The sequence below is a fragment of the Cynocephalus volans genome, chromosome 4 (genome assembly GCF_027409185.1).
Source record: "Cynocephalus volans isolate mCynVol1 chromosome 4, mCynVol1.pri, whole genome shotgun sequence".
Lineage (NCBI taxonomy): Eukaryota > Metazoa > Chordata > Mammalia > Dermoptera > Cynocephalidae > Cynocephalus > Cynocephalus volans.
This window is the reverse complement of record NC_084463.1, coordinates 4,348,933-4,374,733: the sequence shown is the minus strand read 5'-3', so window position 1 is coordinate 4,374,733 and position 25,801 is coordinate 4,348,933. Positions and strand designations below refer to the sequence as shown.

The following is a 25,801-nucleotide window of genomic DNA, read 5'->3' as shown; positions in this document are numbered from 1 at the left end:
GCTGGACAGTTTTGATCCAATGTCATTCTGCTAATCTAATCCTCTTTTAATAATGCCCAAACACCTCTCAGGGTCTGCTTCCCAAAAGTACCATTACCACGTGACCAGCAGATCCTCTGTATCTTACAACTCACAGAGGGGGTACAGTACAGTGGGGAATCCCCCAAGCTTTGGCTCTAAGAACAAAAGCTGGAATCCTGGGGCCGTTACTTTTTGAGTGTGTGATTTTTTTTTTTTTTTTTTTTACAAGCACCTTAATCTGGGCCTCAGTTTCCTCATCTGTAAATGGGAACAGGACTTCCCACCCCTTAAGGTTGTGGTGAGCATTACATGAGACCAAGCAGCCCTGACCTGCAGCGAGTGACTAAAGGATAAACATGGAGGTTTGAGCGTTTTTAGGCACTGGACTATCCTCTTGAACGACAAGGTCTGGTGCACGGCTGAGTCCCTCCTAAGTAGTACCGAGCAGCCAAGCCATGCAAGGGGCACAGACTCAGGGTGGGTTATGGCCCTTCCCTGAACCCACCCCACCCACAGTGTCACAAATAAAGTTGGCCTTTCTTGGATTCCTAGTCTGTGGTCCCTTTAAGGGAGCAGCCTATTGCCCACTCATCCATTCATCAAGGCTCAGCTATGGGGGCAGCACTCCTGGGCTCCATGCCTGACATGGGCCAGAGTCAGGTTCTGCTTCCCTCCATTCCTCCTGTGGGAGCTCAACCTGGCATCCAGATCAAAGAAGAGATGCAAAGTCTTCAGGCCATGGTGCACACCCATAGGTAAAGGGAAGAAGAACTATGGCCAAGTGCTAAGGCCTTGTTCCACTTCACCCCACTCCCGAAAAAATTCATTTTTACTTTTCAACTGCCAACAATGATTAATATTTAAGATTTTAAACAGGCAACTTTTATTAACCTTGTACGAGATACTGACATAAAAATTCAACTAAAGAATAAGAAATTCTAGCCCTCTAGTTTTCAGACTTCATTTTATAGACAAGAAAATAATCTGATGTCCTTAGGCCCTTCCTCAAAGTGGTAAGGGATTCATTCATTAGAGATGCCATAGATGATTTGAAATAATACATTATCTCTGCATTAATTTTTCCCAAAAGACAAAGGTGTCAATAAAAGCAAAACTAACTCTTGCATAGTCAACCTAATGCCTAAGTGAGCTTTGTCCTCATTTCAATAATATTAAACATTTATATACAATATCAATACAAGAGTGCTAAATTTCAGCTCGATATAAAGAACACTCCAATGATTTTACAACCAGAAAAGTATCTGGAATTCAAGAAAATTACTGTCAACTTGAGAAGAGGTATTAGTCATTACGGAAGAAAATAGATTTATGTGGACTAATGTGTGGCCAAAAAATAATGGTAGAGGGAACTTCAAAAAAAAAGTATAAAAACTGAATTCATTATAGCATCTTTTAATTGAGGATAATAATGTACTCTCTCGACAGAAATATCACTGGGGGTGGAGGGTGGAATTCAACAAATGACAATCATTTCATTAAAAACTTACTTAACAAATGTGTCAAATGTCCATGTGATTATTTTAAAATTACTTCAGGAAGTCCTAGCTTCAATATTATAAAATATGATATAGTTTGAGTAGTTCTGAAGCATATTTAAAATAAAGATGCTGAACTTACTGCCTGTGCTTGCTTAATAAACTCAAGAATATCTTCTTTCAAAGCCTGATGAATTTTTGCTGGGCCTTTATCATCCCAGAGACAGACTGCATGCACATCGCTGTAAAAATAAAACAGATAAACAAACATTAATAATGGAACAAGAACAGAGACAAAACTCACCTTAATTTCAGTTTCCATGGACCTGGCGGGACCAGTCTAATTGTGCCTGAATCCATTCACATGAACCAAGCACTCTTTGTAAGTTGTCTCACACATATATTATTTCTATTTTTATTTTCATTTGTCATTTTTTTCTCCTTAATTCTCTGCTATTCACTGTAAAAAGTTTAATTATAAAAGCATGCCTCCATCTCCCCAAAGTTAACTGCTAGTAATATTTTCTTGTGCAAAAACAAGTATAAATCCTTTTAACTCTTTAACACCATAGACGAAAATTATTCTGTCTTTAAAAAAAAATTTGTTATTTAAATGCCATTAAAGCAAATCGCCTAGCTTCCCTGTATATTCATTACCTATTTATATCAGTTATCACTGTGTCTCCTTTATTTAAACAAAAAACAAAAGCTCTCATAAATTAGTATACCAAAACGCTGAACTTATAAAGCTTACATATTTAACTAAAAGATCATTCATTACAGAGATATATTTAATACTGGTACATATTCCAGAAAGTTAATTTTTTTAATTACCAAGCTGTGGAGCAGGGAAACTTACAACAGAAAGATAAGGTCCTATAACGGGGATTCATTCATTCAAAAAAATGCTCCCCAGTGACTCATTCAATACATAATGGAGCCCCTGCTATAAAAAATGTTAAAGAAATAAATTTTTAAAAAATCTCCAGAATTATAACATGCCAATAGCCCAATAGTTTGTTTCATATTCTGATTCTTAGAGATATTATTATAATGAAGTTTTTTCTGCATATTAATTTGAACTTCCTTTTGTCACTTGCTAAAGTTCAGCTTAATATGGTATCTGGTCCAGTGCCTAGGATGCAGTAAGAACACAAATATCTGTTCAATAATAACAGGTAACATATGATTGCTTATTATGTGTCAAATACTATTCTAAACTTAACTCATTTATTCCTCGCAGCAACTTTAAAGTGGTACTACTTTTATCCCCATTTTACAGATGAAGAAACTGAAGCAAAAGCATTAAGTAAAAGTCCCAAGATTACAATTAGTATATGGTGAAGCCAGGAAATTGGGTTTCACAGCATACATTAAACCACATCCCCAAATTTGTTCTTGCACCCCTAGTATCTACTTGGAAAGTAGCTAAAGTGATCTTTATAACTCAAATCACATCATATTACCCTATACTAAAAATTCTCTAATGGTTTCAGTGGTTTCCTATTGGTTTTTTTTTTTTTTTTTTTATGGTGGCTGCTTGGTAACAGGAATCGAACCCGAGACCTTGGTGTTCTCAGCACTGTGCTCTAACCAACTGAGCTAACCGGCCAACCCTCATTGCTCTTTGACTAAAGTGCAAAGTGATTAACTGACCCTGCATACCTCTGCAGTCTCACTTAATGAGTGAAGGAATCTAGAGACAACAAGAAATAACTTTTTGATACAAAAATCGATTGATTATAATTCAATATGTTTACAACTCTTACAGATATAAATACATGATGGTTTAGGAACCCAAGGAGAGGGTGAGAGTGGAAGTAAGAGGTAGAGAGGAAAACGGAAGGCTTCCTGGAAGAGTTGATTCCTGAAGTTAATCTCAAAGAATAGGAGTTTGCCAGGTAAAGGTGGGGGAGGGATATTTTATGAAAAATAACATTATAAGTAAAGAACTGTGGATGTTTATGATGATTATAGTGAACTATAAGCAAATCAATGTTGCCTAGTGTGTAAAGCGAAGAGTGATAAAGATGAAATTGTGCAAACTAACTCTTTATTCCCTGCATTTGGTCACAGTCCTATTGTACCCACCACGAGTCCTATTGTACTCTCCAATTTGGACATTTCTATCCATCACCATTACCACAGTCAAAATCACCATCATCTTTTACTTAGTTTAATATAACATATATTCACTGCTTACTAAGTGCCTGCACTTCACATTGACTCATGTGTTACTTTAGGTCTTACAAGAAACTGATGGGACTAGAAATAGATTTATTGAGGGAATGCCTATGGAAAAAAAATGAAAAGTAAGCTAGAGAAAGCTGGGTGAATGATAAACCCACAATGTAGGTCTGAGCACTGCAGGGGAAGAGAAGGAAGGAAGGCTGGACAGCAAAAGTCATATACTGCAGTACAGTTCTAAGAAAGCATGGCAAAGCTATCAGAGAGTTCTGGAGCCAAAGTCACTGGTAAAAGGAGTCCTGTGCTTCTCCCAAACGGCCCACCTTTGTGTCCCTGTCGTACTCAAACCATTGTCAGAAGCGCTCAAACACAACTTGAGTCTCGTAAGGCAAAAGGGAATGGTGTGGTGAAGGGAGTGGGATTGGGTAGCTCGCTCGAAATCTTACCCATGGAAGAGTCAAACTTTTGAGTGATTGGTATATCTTCTCCAGCTCTCTTTTCTCAAACTCCAGGTACTCCTATGCATTGCTACATCATCGAAGAAGGTCCTCAATGTACTTTTTAAAATTTAAAAAAAAATATGTACTCACCACCACACAACAGAACATGTTAAATATTCTGGTGAATTTTCATAACATTTTGAAGAAAATGTTATAACATATTTGAGGAAAATATTATGATAATATCTATAAAGTCCACTATGTTCCTCTCCCTAATCTCCCCAGAAGTAACCAAGCCTGGATTTTTTTTCAAGTTTTACCACATATTATGAGAATTTTTGAACTTTAAAGAAATCATAGCAAATAATAATTTTTTAAGCAATTTTTTCACTCAGCATTGTTTCTGATATTTACCCATATAGTTAGATATAGTTCTAGTCGTGTACTCTGTTACATCAAATGTTATACCTAAAGATAAAAGGGAAAAGTAATAGTGAGCAATAAATATATATATGAAATTAAGTCTGAATTGATAAGAACACACTCTTTCGGAATATATAACCAAATTGCTTTTATAAAAAGAGACATGCTACAGGGAAATTCTTTGTAAATATTTAAATATAATAGAAAAATCTAGGAGCTGAAGAGTGGGAGAGGGAGGAAATAAAAGCTTTTCAAAGGTTTTTAAGAGGACAGAGAGAAGGTATGGGAGAAGCAGCAGGAGGTAAAAAGTATTCCAAAGGCTTCAACTTCCTTAGATAGGAGAAGTAAAAAAGAAATGTGTAAACTTGGTGTGGAAAAAAAATAGGTATTTTGATTTCAATTAATAGTAACACAATATGCTTCTAACTGGGAGCACAAAACAGGAAGGTAACCACTAATGGAAGTGAACTTTCAAATTAACAAAAACAAGGAAAAGGAAAATGAAGAAACAATGATATCTAATAAATGATAAAGTTATAAAAGCAATAAAAACAAGAATATTAGTCATAAAATTAAACCTGAACTGAATAAATTATTCCATTTAAAGACAGCATGCCAGGACTGGACAGTTAGCTCAGTTGGTTAGAGCACGGTGTTATAACATCAAGGTCAAGGGTTTGGATCCCTGTACCAGCCAGCCACCAAAAAAAAAAAAAAAAAAAAAAGTATATCTTTTAAAAGGATAAATGCTGTATGATTCCACTTATATGAGGTACTCAGATAGGCAAATTCACAGACAAACAGTAGAATGGAAGTTACCAGGGGCTAGAGGAGAGGGAATGGGTAGCTATTGTTTACTGGGTATGGAGCTGGTTTGGGATGATAAAGAAGTTGTGGAAATGGATAATGTTGATATTTGTACAACCCTGTAAATGTAATCAATGCCACTGAATTTTACACTTAAAATGGTTAAAAGGGTAAATTTTATGTAATGTATATTTTAGCACAATTTAAAAAATAAACACACACACACAAAAGACAATCTATCTTAAGATATACCAAACAACAACAAATCAAAAGAAAGCGGGGGTGGCAATATGAATATCATCCAAAAAGAAATTTAAGGTTAAAAGAATTAGAGAAGAAACATTATATAATGATAAAAAGCATTATTTATGAAGATATGTCAGGATATTCACAATAAAATATAAAATTTTGATATATGTGTGCATATACATTTATATATGTAAAAATTAGAAAAATAATTAGAAATGTAAGAACTTGACACAAATACATTGGAATACTTTAACATATCCTTGAATCACTTAGGATGCACTCAGCTGAAAACATTAAATTCAATTAATAGTGGCTTAAACTATCACGAGGTTATTTTTCTGACATAACAAAAGTCTAGAGGTAGGGAATTGTTGGTATATGTTCACAGACTCACTAGGATCCTTCTCTTTCCACTCTCCATTTTAGCATGTTAGCCTTTTATTCCTGTAACTGTTTAAGGGGAGAAAAAGAGGATAGTATCAAGCATATTAGCATAATTAATCTGGAAAGCAAACACGCTCCTAGAAACTTCCCACAGACCCATTTGTCATAATCGTGTCACAAAGCCCCCCACTAGCAGCAAGGACTGCCAAATAAATGAATACTAAATTACCCAACCTCTGCAGTGGAAGGTATGCAAGGCAAAGAGAACTGGGAATGTATGTTGACTTAGGTAATGAACAGTACCTATTACAAAAATCTCTCCATATTTGAACATCTAGTAGAAAAAACTTAAGGACATAGAAGAATATTACACTACAATCAGCAGACATGATTCAATAGGTAGAGATTCTTGCAACCTTCAAAAAGTGAATTTTTTCTAAGTGAATATGCACACATACTCTGAGGTACAGCTCTAGAGGTCCCCGTGATCCCTGCCTCTTGGTATTCATACCTTTGTATAGCTCCCTTCTACAGTGTGAGGATTTGTCTGTGGGATTAATAGCATAAGCAGAAGTGATGGTTTGTCACTTCCAAAATTATGTTATAAAACACCATGGCTTCTATCTTGGAAGCACTCGCTCTCTTTGGATTACTTACTCTGGGAAAAGCAAGCTGCCGCATTGTAAAAAGCCCTACGGAAGGGTTCACACAGTATGCAACTGAAGTCTTCAGCTAATAGCAAGTGAAGATCTGAGACTTGCCAACAATCATGTGAGTGAGCCTGGAAGAAGCACTAGCTGAATGGAGGCCTAGATCTTTTGCTGAAAGTTTGACTGCAACTTCATAAGAGTCCCTGAGCTAGAACAATCTAGGTAAGCCACTGCTAGATTCGTGACCCTCCGAAAATATGAGACAGTAAATGTTTGTTGCTTTAAGTTGCTAAGTTTCAAAGAAATTTGTTATGCAGCAATACATAACTAATACATAGAGACATAAAGGAAGAAGGAAGACAAAGAGGACTACTGTAATTCAGATGAGACATGGCAAAAAGAACAGCTTGGATTGAAAGAAGTTCAATTCAAGAGATATTTAATAAAGATATAAGAAACCTAGTATCAATTGGATATGAGGGGGTAAAAAAACAGGAGGTTGAAGACATAGTCCAAATTTTGGTTTGAGACTTTGAATAACAAATTTTTATCATTCTGAATTTGGAATACTTATGGAACTTAAGAGACAGAAATATGCAAGAAGCAGTTGGCTACAGGGCTCCGGATGTTCAACAACCCAGGAGAATAATCAGGATTGCTTGTGTAGACATGAGAACTCAGTGATATGGTTTGAATGTTCCTCCAAAACTCATGTTGAATTTTAATTGTCACTATAATAGTATTAAGAAGGGTTTAAAGAGGTGATTAGGCCATGAAGGCCTTGCCTCCATGAATGCATTAATGCTATTACCATGGAGCAGATTAGTAATCACAGAAGTGGATTCCTGATAAAAAGAGTGAGTTCAGCCAATTTCCTCTGTCTCATGCATTCACTTCCACCTTTGGCCATGAGATGACCCTCACCAGATGCTGACACCATGCTCTTGGACTTCCCAGCCTCCAGAACTGTGAGAAATAAATTTCTTGTCTTTATAAATTACCCAGTTTCTAGTACTCTGTTATACCAGCAGAAAATAAACTAAAAGAGAAAACTGGTACCAGAAGTGGGGCTTTGAAAAAACAAAAACCTAAAAATGTGGAATCAACTTTGGAACTGGGTAATGGGTAAAGGATAGATGCATTTGAAGGAACAAGCTAGAAAAAGCCTGTATTGCTGTGAACAAAGCATTAAAAGTGATTCTGGTGAAGGCTCAGAAGAGGGAAGCGGTAAGGAAAGTCTGATTCTTCTTAGATTACTTAAGTGGTTGTGACTACGATGTTGGTAGAAATATAAACAGTAAAGGCCATTCTGATGAGGTCTCAGACAGAAATGAGGGACAAGGTATTGGCAACTGGAGTACAGGCCATCCTTGCTATACAGCAGCAAAGACCGTGGCAGAATTCTTTCCATGTCCTAGGACTCTACAGAATGTACAACTTAAGAATAAAGAAATAGGATCTCTGCCAGAAGAAATATCATAGCAAAAATGCATTCAGGCTGCGGTGTGGATACTTTTAAAAGCATACAGCAAGATGCAAGAGCAAAGAGATGACTTAAAGATACAATTTATAATTAAAAGGGAAGTAGAATGAAAAGATTTGAAATTTTGCAGCCTGGCCGTGTAAAAAGTGAAAAAGCATGCTTCGGAGAGAATACTAAGAGTGTAACCAAGTGACCATTTGCTAAAGAGATTACCATGGATAGAAGAAAGCCAGATGCTATCCATCAAGAGAATGGGAGAAAGACCCTGAAGGCATTTCATAGATCTTCAAGGCTGCCCCTCCCATAACAACCCAGAGCTCTAGAAGAGCAGAATGGTTTGGGGGGATGAACCCAGGAAGTCCTCCACAGGCTCACTGCCCAGAACCATCTTTGGTCCCTGCTCCCTGTATTCTGGCAAAGCACTCCTTGGCCATCCTACCCATAACTCATGGATCCTTAGGAGCGGCTCAACCAGTTCCTCTGGAAGATATAAGATGTAAACTTTGGCAGCATCCACATAACACTGATTCTGCAGGCATGAAGAATGTAACAGCTATGGGGGCACAGTTACCTCCACCTATTTCACAGGATGTCGTGAATATCCTGGGGGTCCAGCAAAATCTGCCACAGGGGTGGAGCCACCTCAGAGACTGCCCATTAGGACAATACCTAACGGAGCTGTGGGAGTAAGGCCACCAGCGTACAACTCCACAAAGTATAAGACCACAGAAATGTAGAGCCATCAGTGTAAAACTCCAAGCTGACAGCTAAAACAAGAACTGCACCCAGCAAAATCATAGGGACAGGGCTGCCCAAGGCACTGGGGACCCAACCCCCCTAGTGTGTCCAGGATGCAAGACATGGAATCAAAGGAAATTATTCTTCAGCTTTAAGACTTCATGTTGAGGGCTGGCTGGTTAGCCTAGTTGGTTACAGCAAGGTATTGATAACACAAAGATCAAGGTTTTGGATTGGAAGGGGCCAGCAGCCAAAAAAAAAAAGACAATGTTGTTTTCCATATTAGGTTTTGGACTTACTTGCGAGCAGTTACTCCTTTTTTCTTGCCTATCTCCCTTTTAGAATGGAAATTTCTACCCTATGCCTGTCCCACAATTATATTTTGAAAGCAGACAACTTGCTTGATTTCACTGGTTCACAGCTGGAGGGAATTTGCCTCAGGACAAATTGTGCTTTGAGACTCACCCATATCTGATTCAGATAAGATGCTGGACTTTGCACTTCTGAGTTGGTAATGAAACAAGTTAAGACTTGGAGCTACTGGGATGGAATAAATGAATTTTGTATGTGAGAAAGACATGAGTTTTGAAGGACCAGAGGTATAATCCTATGATTTGAATGTCCCCTCCGACTCATGTTGAAATTTAATTGCCATTTTAACAATAGTAAGAGGTAGGCCTTTAAGAGGTCATGAGGGTTCCACCCTCATGAATGCATTAATGCCCTTATTGAAGAAGTGGGTTAGTTATTTCAAGAGTGGGTTCCTGATTAAAAGGATGAGTTTGGCCCAATTTCCTCTGTGACTCATGTGCTTGTTCCCCCCTTCTGCAATTCCACCATGGGATGACCTTCACGAGGTGCCGGCACCATCCTCTTGGACTTCCCAGCCTCCAAAACTGTGAGAAATAAATTTCTTTTCTTCATAAAGTACCCAGTCTCTGATATACCAGCAGCTATGCCAGTAGAAAACAAAGACACCCAGTGTAAGTGTAAGAAGAAAATGAAACTCTGGAAGAATAAACATTTAAAGTGCACACAAAGATGAGTCAGCTAAGATTACTGAGATGAGGCAGACTGGGAAACAATAAAACCAGGAGAAGGTTGTATCAGAAAAACCAATGTATTCTGGTAGAAGGAATTGCAAAAAGAAAAAGAAAAAAAGAAACTGAACCATCTTAGTGACAAAAGAAACATCTTTTAAAAATTACTTAAGAGTAAAGATGAATTTTCTTAAAAACAAGGTCTTACAGTCGGAAATATTTTATTATTTAATTCTGGTTTCAATTTCACAGATCAGAATCAAACTTAACAACGTGGATCTAAATCAACAGTTCTCAACTAAGGGAGGTATTGTTCCCCCAGAAGGATATTTGGAAACGTGAAAATCTTTTTTTGTTTCAATAATGGGGGGTAGGAAAGGGGCACACAAGTATCCACTACTGACGTTTATAAGAGTGAAGGCCAGAGGTTATAAACATCACATAATATGCAGGACAATCTCTGTTGTTTTTTTTTTTTTAAAGGTGACCAGTAAGGGGATCTTAACCCTTGGCTTGGTGTTGTCAGCACCACGCTCAGCCAGTGAGCTAACCAGCCATCCCTATACAGGATCTGAACCCATGGCCTTGGTGTTATCAGCACTGCACTCTCCTGAGTGAGCCACCGGCCGGCCCAGGACAATCTCTTATACCACCCAAAATGCCAAAAGCAATCCAATTGGGAAACAACGATATAGATTATGAGAAAATGGGAATAAATCTCAAATAGTCAATGTAGCTTAATATCAGTACATTATTTTAGTATCTCAGATTTAGAAAGATATAAATAATCTAATGTTAATAATTAATATGGTCAAAATATGGCTAAAATTTGGAAGGGTTTTTATTATTGTAGGTCTTACAATTTTGATGATGCTATGATAAGACATATAGATATTCTTTTACCTAAAAGAACTACATATTAAGCTGCCTTAGGTAACACAGGCAGCCTCTGCCTGGCACGTACCAAAATTCCAGACTCATAGAAGAAAAGCAAGTGCTCAACATAAATCACATTGTTTTTATGAACAGGATTCCAAAGAGACCAAAGATTTTAAAAATGATGTGTTGAGGCCACCAACTGTAGCAAGTACAAGGTTATTAACTATTTCTGCTTAGAAGCATGCTTTAAGCAAGGAACACCAACACTTCATGCTCTTTTTCCCAGTCATGAGTATTCAGAGAATAAGCATTACTCTAGATGATAAATTATATTAACACAGACTGGCAAAACCAAACAAACAAAACCCCTACCACACTCAATATATTATTCATAAAATACTTTAATCAAATAATTTAAGAAAAATTTATGTGTACATGAATGGTATAAAGTTTTTAAAGGTCTCGGCTATTTCTTACCAAACTTTACTTTCTCAAAGGGCAGAATTATAGATATAAATTAACCTTATGCACAAGTTCTATGTTATTTAGGAAATTATTTTCTTATGTGATAAAGAGAGAAAATAAGCACAATAGCTTAATGTGTTTAGGATATGCAGTCACACACCTACAATTCACTGATACAGCACTAGTGTGCAGAAAAAAAGATGTTATAACAGACCTGAGAACAGTAGTATCCTTACAAAGATCTGTTTGCAAGTTTGCCTTTGGCTGACATCTGGGAACTTCAATTTTGGGAAAGTTCCCACCATTTCTTAATAGAATGGCTCACTGTACTAAAGCTGTTCATACAAATGATGTGATTTGTGTTGAGCGCTTGCTTTTCTTTTGGGAGTCTGGAATTTTGTTATGTGCCAGGCAGAGGTTGCCTATTTTACCAGCCCCAGCCCCCCACCCCAAAACCTCAGGCACTAAGTCTCTAATGAACTTCCTCAGTAGACAATATTTTATATGCGTTGCCACAGTTAGTTGCTAAAGAAATTAAGCTTGTCCTGAGTGGCTCCTCTGGAAGAGGATGTTTGGAACCATGCAGCTGGTTTCCCCTGAACTATGCCACATGCACCTTTTCCCTTTGTTGATTTAGCTTTGCATCCTTCACTGTAATAAATCATAGCCATGAATACAACTATGTGGTGATTCCTATGAGTCTTCCTAGCAATCACTGAACCTAGTAGTGATCTTGGGACTGCTAACACAGTTGGTGTCAGAAGTGTGATTCATGAGGAAGGATGAAGTGGTAGGATGACAAACGTTTACTGCTTGGGTGACTACATAATCACTCATGGCATGAAACAGCAGCTGAGCTTCTGTCTGTTGTGAGAGGCAAAAGTTACCTATGACATTTGAAAATGATAGATCTAATCCCAGGAGAGTTGGCTCTCTCAATAACGACAGCCTGGGTGATGTCTTTGTTTTTTGTTCTTGCCTCCCGGTGGGAAAAGAAAAGGTTGAAAAGTTCCCAAAGGTGAATTTTGGGTGGACCAAAAATGTTAAAAGTCTGTGTTACTCCCTCCTTTGAGTATGAGAAAATAATAGTTAAATCAGAGCCCAGGGTTGGAACAAAGCTGTAGATAAACTAGGGAAGAAAAGAGAGGGGGGAGAAGGAATCACTCCAGCTGTTTTTTCAATGTAGCTGCTGCTCCTGCAGCAGTCCCTCCCTACCCCTTGCATTCTAGTCAGAATCTCTTGACAACTATAATGTTAATCTTATAAGCTGAATTTACTGCTAGTGGTTTGATCAAATTTGTAATGAGACAAAAAGGGGGGTGTTTAAAAGATGGCTTTGTAATTTGTGGCTATTGCATATAGATGTATGATAAAAACTGATGTAATGTGTTATACGCTTGTCATTTCATAAATTCTAGAGGGATCTTCCCAATCAGTAAAAGTCGCAAAAAAAAAAAAAAAAAAGTAGTAGTAGTAGTTAGTGGGACACAACTTCTTTCTTTTTTTGGCTGGTGAAGGAATTGAGTACTGGGAACTGTAAGTCTGTGTAATGAATAATATTTGCTAGGGCCAGCCTGTGGCTCACTTGGGAGAGTGCAGTGCTGATAACACCAAGGCCGCGGCTTCGGGTCCCTATATAGGAATGGCCAGTTAGCTCACTTGGGAGAGCGTGGTGCTGACAACACCAAGTCAAGGGTTCAGATCCCCTTACCGGTCATCTTAAAAAAAAAAAAAAAAAAAAAAAATTTGCTATGATTTTTATCTACTGGTGCCTCTAGAAAAAAGGCGACAAAATTAAAGGAAATGCACTTTTTAAAAAAGCAGTGTTTTGCTGCTACTGAGCTCTTATGAAATCAGATATCCAACCCTTAGAGGCTGATGATTTCTCAGCCTGATGTGCATATTTTTGAGTGGATCAATTTGGACTCTAAGATTGATAAAAAGGGTTTAGGACAGTCTTGCTTGTCTCTTGGACTTGGAACATAACACTGAGGCCTGCGGCATATTAGCTCCACTGCTGCCAAAGAAAAGCCACTGGCTTTTTTGGAATCCTGAATTTATAAACCTTAACTGTCTAGATATGACTCTAGATTGAGACCTGATACTGTCTGCTATTGGACTATTTCAAATCTCAACACAAGATGTGCTGAACTGAGAGTAGGCATACTCTCAATGGGACTTTGCTTCGAAGACTTGAAGATTTAATAGACATACTTCTGTGGAGCCATAAACTATGAAAATATCATGGATTCTGGTTGGACCATCTCAATCACTTACAGATACCCACAGAAAGGGGCTTATTCTCTGATGGGACCATCCAAAATTGAGCTGCTGACTGGCTCTATATATCTGATATGGAGACTAACTGCATCCTTAATGGAGTTCTTGCCAAAAGCTGCAAGTAGAGCACATCACAGTGTATAACCCCTTCACCCACTCATTACAGACTGAACTCTTTTCCCTTTCTCAGGATGCTTCATTACTACTGGCTTGTGTTCAGTTTTCTGGATTAGTTGCAGTTTGTAACATTGGATTAATGATCTGACTCTATTTTTGTCACGTTCCCCTCTCCCCAGCTTGTACACACACCTTAGGAAGGCAATCTGGTTATTAAATGTAGCTGTCCCCAGAAAGGAATTGATCTTTTCTAGGTTACTCACTAGACAAATGATCAGGACAAAAGTGATGGGAGTTAACATAAATCCATTTTGAAAAGTTCTGAAAATTCAGGATCTCATCCTGACCAATTCCTAAACATAATATATCTTTCCAGTTAAGTTGTATAAAAAATTTTTTCTGTAAAAAATGCTTTTGTCCCTCTTGTAGGTCTGGATGATTGGTAGAAAATGAAGTTTTCATTACTGGATGGGATACATTGATTTTGTAACGGAGAAAAAATAAGACCCAGCACCAGGGAAGGCACAGGGGAGGAGGACATTAGTGATTTTTGCTTTTCATAACTATTCCTAAAAGCTTTCCCCTCTTCCTAAAGGAAAACTCCCAGTGTTGCCTTTCTAAACTGCCGTGAATGCTTTTAATTCAAACTGGGTACTGAGCTTGCAATCATACCTAACAACACCAACTATGAGACATCAGGGAACAGTCCCAACTTCTGCACTTCCCATGCAGAACACCTGCAGATGTCACTCAAACTAGTGAGGCAAATGAACTGGTATGATGCATAAGCAAAACTGTTTGGAAGTAACTGCCTTCAGGCAGCCCATTTGAAATGAAGGCCTAAACTGAATTAACTGGACTGGATTGAGAACTCTAGAATGAAAGAGGCCCGATGGTGGGAGGCTACACTGTGGACTTTGTTAACCTCTTTTACCTGACCAATGTGCCCAGGATGCAGGACATGGAGACAAAGGAGATTATCCTCTACCTTTAAGACTTAATGTTGTTTTTCCTGTTGGATTTTAGACTTACTTGGGAGAGTTACCCCTTTCTTTTTGCCTATTTCTCCCTTTTGGAATGGGAATATCTACCCTATGCCTGTCCCACCACTGTATTTTGGAAGTAGATAACTTGTTTAATTTCAGAGGCTCACAGCTGGATGGAAATTTGCTTAGGATGAATTGTGCCTTGAGTCTCACCCATATCTGATTTCAGGTGAGAATCTGGACTTTGGAAAGTTGGCACTGAAATGAATTAAGACTTTTGGGGCTATTGGGACAGAATGAATATATTTTGCATGCGAGAAGAATATGAATTTTGGAGGCCAGGGCAGAATGCTACGGTTTGAACGTGTCCTGCAAAGCTCATGCGTTAAAAACTTAATCCCCAACACAAGTGTTGAGAGGTGGGACCTTTAGGAGATTAGGTCATGAGGGCTCTGCCCTCATGAATGGATTAATGTAGTTATTGTGAAAGTGAATTAGTTATCACAGGAGCAGATTCCTGATAAAAGGATGAATTTGGCCCTCCATCTCCCCCACCCCCTTACACACGTGCTGTTGCCCTTCCACCTTCCACGGTGGAATGACGCAGTAAGAAGGCCCTTGCAAGATGAGGAGTCCTAAACTATGGGCTTCACAGTCTCCAGGACTGTAAAAAAAATAAAACTCTGTTCTTTATAAATTACCCAGTCTCAGATATCCTGTTATAGCAGCGCAAGAATAAGACGGGTACCCTAACAATTTTAAACTTTTTGTTTCCAGGGGTACCTTATGTGCCCTCTGGGATTATATTTGTTTGTGTATGTACCCTGACTATCATGAAAGGCTTTCAGATCTGCTTCAACTTACTGGCCTATGTTGTGCCTGAAATGACACTTCAGGCCATGTTTAAAAAGGGTCTGTAATGGATTGAATTATGTCCCCCCAAAACTCACTGAAGCTTGAATTGTGTCCCCCAAGTCTTATGTATTAGAAACTTGGTCTCCACTGTTACTGTTGAGAGGATGGGAAATCCTATTATGGTAATTGAAAGGTGGAACAACCTTGAAGAGGTGATTAGATCGTAGGACCATGTCACAGTGAATGGATTAAAAATGGTGGTCAGGGGCGTAGTTCAGAGGGCTTTAAAAGAAGAGAGGAGAGTCTGTCTCGTTCTCTGTTCTCTCTGCTTCCACCATCTTGCAATGTGAGACTCCTTGGTCACTACTACCACCACCAGATGGACTTTGGACTTCGCAGCCTCACAAACTGTAAGCAAGAAATTTTATTTTCTTTCTAAATTACCCAGTTCCAGGTATTTTGTTATAAGCAACAGAAACAGTCTAATACAGGGTCATACAGAAAGTTAAGGAGAAAGCCACTTGGTTTTCTAATGTAAACCTTAGGGTTAATGGGATTTACTTTAACTGGCTAAATCCAGGACTCCTAAAACTGAGATCAGTACCATAAGTTGGTCTTACAGCCTGGTATACAGGGGCCTACTGACAATAATTTTGTTGTTAAAGACATTTTGGCCAAAGGCCAAGAGTTAACACAGCACACCTGAGACTATATTCCTTAGAAAAGCCTGCTTGGAAGGTTAGCCCTTGTCTGGCATCTCAGAACTTGAATGGTCAACAGTTTCCTACACTTAGATAAAACTTTCCTGAAATGATAACAGTGGCTCACTGCACCTAAGCTGTTTGTTTATACAAAAAATATGATTTACAATGAACATCTGCTCTCTTTTGGGAATCTGGATTTTTTTGGTTCATGCCAGGCAGAGAACTGTCTATGTGACCAGCCCCCATAAAAACCCTGGGCACTGAGTCTCTAACAAGCTTCCCTGATAGACAACATATCACACACACTGTCAATCTTGTTGCTGGGGAAATTAAGTGTGTTCTGTGTGATTCCCCTGGAGAAGAATCTTGGAAGCTTGTGTTTGTTTTCTTCCAGACTTCACTCCATATGCCTTTTCCCTTTGCTGATTTTGCTTTGTATCCTTTCACTATATCATAGCTGTATGACTATATGTTCAGTCCTGTTAGTCCCCATAGCAAATCACTAAACCTGGGGAGGTCTTGAAGATCCCCAATACAACCAGTAATAATCTTAAACAGATAAACAGACCAATATAAAGTCATCCATTCTATTTGGGTATAGAAGAACATCACCAAAATTTCCTTTATGTTAGCAAACAGTTATAATTAATTGATTACTTACGAAAACAGATCAAACCACTGCTGTTTTGTAACAGATTCCTGGCGTAAAAGCTTCAAAACAATCGGGCGCATGAAATCCCATTTATCTTCAAATTGAAGAGAACCTTTATTCTTTAAAAAAAAAAAAAAAGGATAAAGAATAGTTTACTTTAAATGCAGTTAAATCAAAAGTGTCCTATAATTTTTATCTTTTAAGAGACAGCTAGAGAAATGCAGGGCTCCAATTTAAAAGAACCAGTTTTCTATAATGGAATCCCTACATAGGAAGACAACCACAAAAGAGAAAAATTAATTGTACAAAAGTGTGTAGTGAAAAAAATTGGCCTTGTGAAGAAAAGGTCTGGCCTTTCCTCTTGGCTTCTGGTAGGTAATCTCTGGGTACTTGCTATGTTATGTCTGATAAGCATGTATTTGCCTGGGAGCCTTGGGTCATATTGGATAGGCTAATGATGTAATTTAGAGAGGAGACTGGCCTCACCTGTGTGTCTCAGAGTGGGAGCTGGCCAATCCAGAAAGATCAACAATGTGACTTAATGTTAGGGGGCTTTGGGTCATGCTGTATAAGTCAATCTGGAGACTGAAATTATCCACGTGAGCAATTGGTCAATCGTGCCTACGTGAAGAAGTTCCATAAAAACTTTGGACAGTGAAGACGGGATGAGCTTCCCTGTTTGGTAGTACAGATGTTCCTCAATTTACGATGGCGTTACATTCTGATAATCCCATTATAAATTGAAAAAATACACTTTTAACCTACTGAACATCATAGCTTAGCTTAGCCTATCTTAAACGTGATCAGAACACTTACATTATCTAACACACTTACACAATCATCTAACACAAAGCCCATAAGTGTTAGATATCTCATGCAATTTACTGAGGTTGTACTGAATGAATGTCACTTTTGCATCACTGTAAAGTCTAAAAATTGTAATCTGAACCATTGTAAGTACGAGATCATGAGTATTTGTGCATACTGTCATATACTGATGCCAGGAGAGAAATGCATTCTGACTACATGGGAAGAACACAACAGAAACTCTGTGTCTAGAACTCTCTTGGACTTTGCCCTATGTGTCTCTTCCTTTGGCTGATATTAACATGAATCCTTTCTCTATAACAAATCATAACCTTGAGTACAACAGCTTTCAGTAAATTCTATGAGCCTTTCTAATTAATTATCAAACCTGAGGGTAGTTTGGGGAATCCACCAAATTTGAAGTTGGTGTCAGAAATGAGAGTGGTCTGTTTTGACACTGTACCCCTTAATTTTATACTTGTCCTAAACTCACAAAAAATATAGAAAGATACCCATCTCATTTTATAATGCTAGCAAAACCCTGACACCAACTGTTGGCAACAGCACAAGAAATGGAAACTCTATGCCAATCTTACCAGAGAACACAGATGCTAAAATCTAAATAAATATTAGCAAATTAAACAAGTGGTATATCAAAACAATGTTACCTCATAATTATATACAGTTTTACCCCAGGAATGTAAAAGTCGTTCAACATTAGGAAAAAAACCCCATCAATTAATTACAATACCAAAAAGAAAAGGGGAGAAATCCCATATGTGTTAGTCATTAGTACTGTTCCTTTTCAAGTTAAATGTGGCCATGTGACTTGTTCTGGCCAATAAATTTCAACAAAACTCCTTAATTTTCTAATACACCAGCACCAAACAGCCTATGAAACGCATGATTATTTTTACTATGCAAAAGCTGTTGAGGATATTACTAACTTGTATCACAGGTTCTTAACCTGAGGTTCATATACTGGCTGCATGAAACCTGACAAGTCACTGAAATTATAACCTTGAAACAGTTTCTCAGCATATGGTCTGACCACAACCTACAACAAAATCTCATGGGGTAGTGGTCACACATATAGATTCATAAAACCTTTCTAAGACCTTCTGGATCAAAATCTCCTGGAGTTCAAAATCTGCATGTTTATCAAATTCAAGATAAAACTACATAAAAATGTTAGAGGGTCTATGACCAAAAAAAGTCAGTGGTAAGAAGTACTAACATCATACTGTTGTGAAAGCAAGAGATGCTTCTTACATCCACAAACACAGTTCATCCTAAAAGTTATTACACTGTCTTGCTCCAGGTGCCTGCTTGTATTATACAGTGTTATTATAAGGACTAATGGAAGATATTCACACAGAACTTAGTACCAGGATTAGCTGTGGTTCTCCCCTGAACAACTAATTTGTTTCTACCTTACGGACTTAAGTGAATCACATAGGTAACTTTACTCTCCTCTTAGTGTTAGCTAATGAGAAATTCAGAGTCAGACTGGTGATCCTGTGGCATACACTTTGTTTACTAACCTTATGCCTGGTTTCACATTATTTTTTCTATTATTATTTTCCTGAACCCTTATTTCTTCTTTATTCTTCCCTCTAAGGAAAGGGTGTGCAAATAAACAAATATGAGATAACCATGGAAAGAACATACAAGTCTTTTCTTGACTATAGCATGGAGAATCATAATACCCTATTAACAAAAAAATACTTTCTAATTTCAACTAAGTCTACTTCCATAAGCACTTTTGTAAGATTAAACACAGTATAAATTCTGCAATTAAAAATCAAAAAGGGGTTGGCCAGTTAGCTCAGTTGGTTAGAGTGCAACCTTATAACACCAAAGTCATGGGTGAGGATCCCTGTACCAGCCAGCCACCAAAAAAAAATCAAAAAGGTGCAGAAAACCTAGAGAAGGCAGGTACCTGAGATAAATTAAATACTGGTTAGGCTCTGAAATCTCCTAATTGCTATGCCAAAATAAGAGGAAACACATTTTTGTCAGATGAAACATACAAGATTAACTACAGAAATGCTTTCCTCTGATACTCAAAGGAGGAATTTAATAATTGAATATTTTCTATTAAAGTTTTACAATAGATTCGAAAAATGATGCTCAGGTAGTTCTTTGACCTATTCTCTACTAAACTGAAGAGCATATCATTAAATCATAACTAAGCAGCAGGACACCAAACGAACCATCTACAGACAGAATGCCTTATTAATGAACAAAGGAATCTTCAAATTATGAACCCTAAACTATGAATGTTTCCACTGACTAACTGAAGCCTGCCTCATCAGTATTAACTGACTACAAAATCTCTTCTGCTTTAATACTTTCATTATTACTCGAATAGAAAGTACGCTGGACTCACAAATTGCTAGTAAATCTAGGATCATCTCACCCCCTGGCTCTTTTTCAAGAAGACTTCAACCCCTCTATCCTTCATTCCTCACAGCACAACTAATCCCCTCATAGGCACTCTTCTCAAACACACAAATGGGCCACAGGGAAGCCAATGGGGAGTTGGCAATGGGAGAGTATCTGGGGAAAGAGTATTCAAGGAAGCAGCCGATGCAAAGACTGTAAGGTAAGAGCATGCTTAATGTACTCAAAGTAGAGCAAAGATAAAAAGAGAGTGCAGATAAGGTCAGGGAAGTAATTTACCTTACTGGACCTTACTGGGTTGGATCTTGTAGGGTCTTGAAGGCCATCATAAAGACCTTGGCTTCAATTTTAAGTGAGATGGACAGCCACTAAGATTTTAAACAGAGGGACTGGCTGGTTAGCCCACTTCAGACAGCATGGTGCTGACAATACCAAGGTCTGGGGTTTGGATCCCCATACTGGCCAGCCACCGAAAAAAAAAAAAACCAAGGTTCTCAGCAGGCAGTGCCATAATCTGACTTACATTTTTAAATCTCCCTGATTACTTTGTTGGGAATACATTATAAGGGGCAAGGGTTAAAGTTGGGTTCAGGATTGGAAGGCAAAGTGAGAGATGACAGTGACTTGAACCAGGGTGTTAGCAATGAATGTTGGTTTTTATATGTTTTAAAGGTGGCACTAACAGAATTTCCTGACAGTAAGCATCTAGGATAGGAGAAAAAGGAGTAAAGCATGACTTTAAAGCTTTTGTCATGCTGGCAAGGATGAAGAGAAAGGGCAACTCTTATACGTTTTGTTGGTGGGAATGTAAATTAGTACAGCCACTATGAAAACAGTATGGATATTTCTCAGACAACTAAAGATAGAACTACCATATGATTCAGCAATTCGACTATTGGGTATATATATATCCAAAGGAATGGAAATCAACAAGTGGAAGGGATACCTGAACTCTCATGTTTATTGCAAATCTATTTACAATAGCCAAGATATGGAACCAACATAAATGTCCATTGATGGACAACTGGTTAATGAAAATATGGTATACATACATGATGGGTTTTGAACGTGACTGGCGCCATTGTGCACACAATGAGCACAAAATAGCTGCTGCCCTCTCATCTTCCACTCCAGCACCAAGCCCCTCCCCGCTTCCCTTTACGAGAAGCCTCCTGACTTAAACAGAAACCCCTTTTGCTTCCACAAGGATGCAGTTCTCCACCCCGATCCACATTAGCATAATGACCCACCTTCATGGTATCAGCCAGCCCTTGGCGCACTATATAAGCTCTGCCACCCCCACACTTGGTGCTGTCCCCCATTTTCAAGGAAACCCTGGGCTGTCCTCCATTTTGAGTACAGCCCGGCAGATTTCTTTCTTTAATAAAGCTTGAATGGTACCCGGCATCTTGGCTCACTTTCTTTCAATACACAATGGAATACTATTCAAACATAAAAAAGAATGAAATTCTGCCATTTGCAGTAACATGAATGAGCTTGGAGAAAATGTTAAGTAAAATAAGCCAGGCACAGAGAGAAATACCATATGTCTTCACTTTTAAGTGGGAACTAAAAAAGTTGATCTCATAGAAGTAGAAAGGAGAATAGGGGTTACTAGAGACTGGTGGGGGGAAGCGAAGGGGGAAGGGAAAGGGGAAGCTGGGGAGAGGGTTGTCAGTGAGTACAAAATATTAGAGAGATAGAAAGAATGGGATCTAGGGTCTTTATATACTAGAACATTCTTGTTAGCATACAATCATACTATATTTATCCCATCTTAAAATATTTTTTTTGGTTCTTCTTATTCTATCAGTTACCATGCCATTTCTGTGCTCCCTTATATATGAAAAATTGTCAAGTTGTCTATACTCTATCTTTTTCCCCTCTTGTTCCCTCCTAATTCCACTCCAGACTGGCTTTTGTCTATACTGCTTTATAAAAACTGCTATTGACAAAGTTTCAGTGACTTCTGTATTGCTAGTTCAGTGGTCATCTTACCGTTAAGAAAGTACTATGTATGTTTGAATAGCTAGTCATGATGATGTTGAATGTTCCTAACACAAAAGAAGTGACAAATGTTTGAGGTGACGGATATACTAAGCACCCTGAAATGATCACTGCACACAGTATGAATGTACCTGAATATCATACTGTACTCTGTAAGTTTATACAATTATCATGGGCCAATTAAGAAAAATAAATTTAAAAGAAAAAAAGAGAAATAGAGAGTAGAATGGTGATTTTTTCCCAGAGGCGGGGAAAAAGAGGGGAGAGTGGGGGCTGGTGAAAAGTTGATAAGACTGGTACAAAATTACAGTCAGAGGGGAAGAATAAGTTTTGGTGCCCTAGGATGACAACAGCTAACAATATTGTATTGCATGTTTCAAGATAGCCAGAAAAGAGAATCTTAAATATTATAATCACAAAGAAACAATAAATGTTTAGGTGATAAGATATGCTAACTATTCTGATTAGATCATCGTACAATATATGCATGTATCGAAACAAACTGTCCCCCATGAACATGTACAATGAAAAAATAATAAATTAAAATTTAAAAAAATAAAGCTTTTGACCAAGAAGTATGGCATTACCATCAACTAGAATGGAAAAAATATAATAGGCGTAAGAAGGAAAGCTCAGGAGTTGTTTTAGGTACATTACATTTGACGTATCTATGAGACCACATTCATGTAAAGATGTTGAATAGGCAGTCCAATGTGCAAATCTAGAATTTAAAAGGGGCTGGCTGGTTAGCTCACATGGGAGAGCATGGTGCTGGCAACACCAAGTCATGGGTTCGAATCCCTATACCAGCCAGCCACCAAAAAAAAAGAGAGAGAATTTAAAAGCTCTGCTCAGGAAATAAAATTTTGGAAGTCATCAGAACACAGATCGGTGTTAAAACCTTTTACTGGACGACATCACTGTGACAGTGAATCTAAAGAGACCAAAGAACACAGGCCTACGTTTTTAGGGATCTAACATTAAGAGATAAGGAGAAGAGTTAGAACTAGCAAAGGAGACAGAGCAACCACAGAGGTGGCAAGAAAATCGACAGTATATTATTTTGGAAGGAAACCAAGTGAACAAAGTGTATCAAGAAAGACTGAATGATCGACTTTAACAAATGCTACTGATATATCAAGTAAGATGACCACTGAACTAGCAATTGAGAAGTCACTGAAACTTTGTCAATAGCAGTTTTTATAAAGCGGTAAGGACAAAAGCCAGACTGGAGTGGAATTAGGAGGGAACAGGAGGGGGAAAAAATAGAGTATAGACAACTCTTGACAATTTTTCATATATACGGGAGCACAGAAATGGCATGGTAACTGATAGAATAAGAAGAACCAAAAAAAATATTTTAAGATGGGATAAATATAGTATGATTGTATGCTAACAAGAATGTTCCAGTATATAATGAAATGATGAGGATGTGCAAAAAAAGAGTGGAAATTGCTGGAGAATTTAAATTGCTCTGGGTATGCAAAAAGGAATGGGATCTAGTGCACAGATGGTGTTGGGAAAAATAGAATAGTCTGGTCAGGGCCCTCACGTCGGGTCCAGCTGGGTGCGGTTCAGCATTCTTTGTAAGCAAATTGTGTGTGTGTGTGTGTGTGTGTGTGTGTGTGTGTGTGTGTGTGTGTGTGTGTGTGGAGTTAGTGAACATGAGCACCAATGTATCTTTTTAGTTTTGTTGCTATTCTTGTGGAGAGTGGAGAGAGAGGGAGAGAAAGGGAGAGAGAGACAGGAGTTTTAGTGAAGCAAGCAGGTGGGCATCTGCCTCAGGCATCCGCACTGTGCAGCCATGCTTTCCAACCTATGGCTTCCAAGGGCCTTTTGGCTGGTTACCTAGCTCACAGATCTGCATGAAGGGGTCTGGTGACCCAGCCTGGCGTATGAAGGGTTTGTGACCCAGCCTGTGAATAGGCTTGAGAGGTCTATGAGGACCAGACCCAGCCCTAGCTCGAAAATTGGCCCAGTCGGTGCAGGATTACTGGCAGGTAAAAGAGCCTGACAACTGGCATGGTTGCCTAGCTTTATAATTGGTGCCATGAGCAGGATTCCAACCTTTGCCATAGCTCCACAGATAGTCAAACTGACTATATGCTAAGAGGGGAAGGCAAAAGGATGTAGGTGCAGATGCTGGTAGGAGGACAGATGTGGGACTCTGAAAAGATCATTTTTTATTGCTTCCATTTCTCAGTGATGTGGCAATAAGGACAATGCCTGAGAAGACAGGGAAGAAGATGCCAGAATTTTGAGAGAGAATATATGAAACAGACATCTAGGAAAGTGCAAGAATAAAAAACTATGTTGTGCAGTATGATTGGACTCACTTGTAGTTTGTGGCAATGAATTAAAAGTGAAAATGTGGCCAGCCACCAAAAAAATTTTTTTTTCATTTTTTTGTGAAAATGGCATGGTTGTGTCTTTTTCTCCAGAGACATTCAGCTGTACAGGTGCTGGTACTGAAAGGTGTAGATACAAATTTAACTGGGGGTGTGGTTTTCCCCAAGTGAAACAAGAGAGGGGCAAGTATATTGAAATGAGTGATTATGATTGAAAAGAGAATTTATACTGGATAAAGGGGAGAAAAAGGATATCAAGATGATGAGAGACTAAGAGACTTCTGCTTCCAGCCATGATGAAATAACAGGAACCAGATTTCCTCTCCTGCCTAAACAACTAGAAAGTCAAAAGGCAGTACAGGACATTGCTTCCTGAGAAAGAAAAACAACTGAGGTGAGCTCTACAAATGCCTGAACATTACTACCTGGAGAGTGTTTCCAGGCCTCAGAACATGGAGGGGGAACCTAAAAAACCCTGGTGGTTTCACTAAGTTTAAGAGACAGAGTTCAGAGTTTGGAGAGGCTGAGGCAAGAATCTGTGGTGCAAAGTACCAGAAAAAAGGTAGCTGCACAGAGAGGGAGCTCTGGAGATCTGCAGAGACCCCTCAAACCTCTGGCTAAGTACAGACCAGCCTATGTGTGTGAGAAAACCACATGAGACTAGGAGAAGAATCATGAGAATCACCAGTGCACCCACAGGACTAGAAATAGTTTGTGCTCCACTAGCAAGAGTGGAAACACCCCTTAAAGTGCCAGGCATTACATAAAGTCCTCAGAAATGTATTGAGTCTACAGTGGAGCAAAAGTAGATCTATAGTAAACATTATTCTGGACCCACTCTAATGAAACTTAAAGGCAAGCTTCAAAAAGATCAAATTGATTCCAAGTTACTTAACTACATCACAACCAAATCCAAAAACATTTAAAGAAAAAAATCCAGCCCCCAAAACATAAAACTCACAATGTCTGGCATATAGTCAAAAATTACCAAGCATGAAAAAAAGCAGGAAAATATAACCCATCATCAAGAGAAAAAACCATCAAAAGAAACTGAACCAGAAATGAGTGATATATTTAATAGACAAAAACATTATGTCAGCTACACATCACATGACCAGAAAGGCGGAGGAGAGTATAAACACCATAGAAACAAAATATTTTACTTTTTAGTGAACAGGGACTGAAACAAAATATTTTTAAAAATGACTATCTGGGCTGGCTGGTTAACTCAACTGGTTACAGCGTGGTGCTAATAATACTATGGTGCAGGGTTCAACACCTGTACCAGCCAGCTGCCAAAAAAAAAAAAAAGACTTACCAAGTGAACTGTGGAACATCAAATGACCTAACCTATATCTAACTGAAGTCTTGGAGTGG

General features: G+C 38.4%; 1 protein-coding gene across 1 annotated transcript in view; it reads right to left on the bottom strand.

Annotated features, from left to right (window-relative positions):
- The window catches only part of CUL5 (cullin 5), a 98,705-nt gene that overhangs the window by 56,735 nt on the left and 16,169 nt on the right, over positions 1–25,801 (bottom strand). The window contains exons 2-3 of the mRNA XM_063093383.1: positions 16,866–16,975; positions 1,660–1,759 (exon numbers count right to left, since the gene is read on the bottom strand). Coding sequence (XP_062949453.1) covers positions 1,660–1,759; positions 16,866–16,975 — 210 coding nt within the window. The remainder of the gene's footprint in view (positions 1–1,659; positions 1,760–16,865; positions 16,976–25,801) is intronic.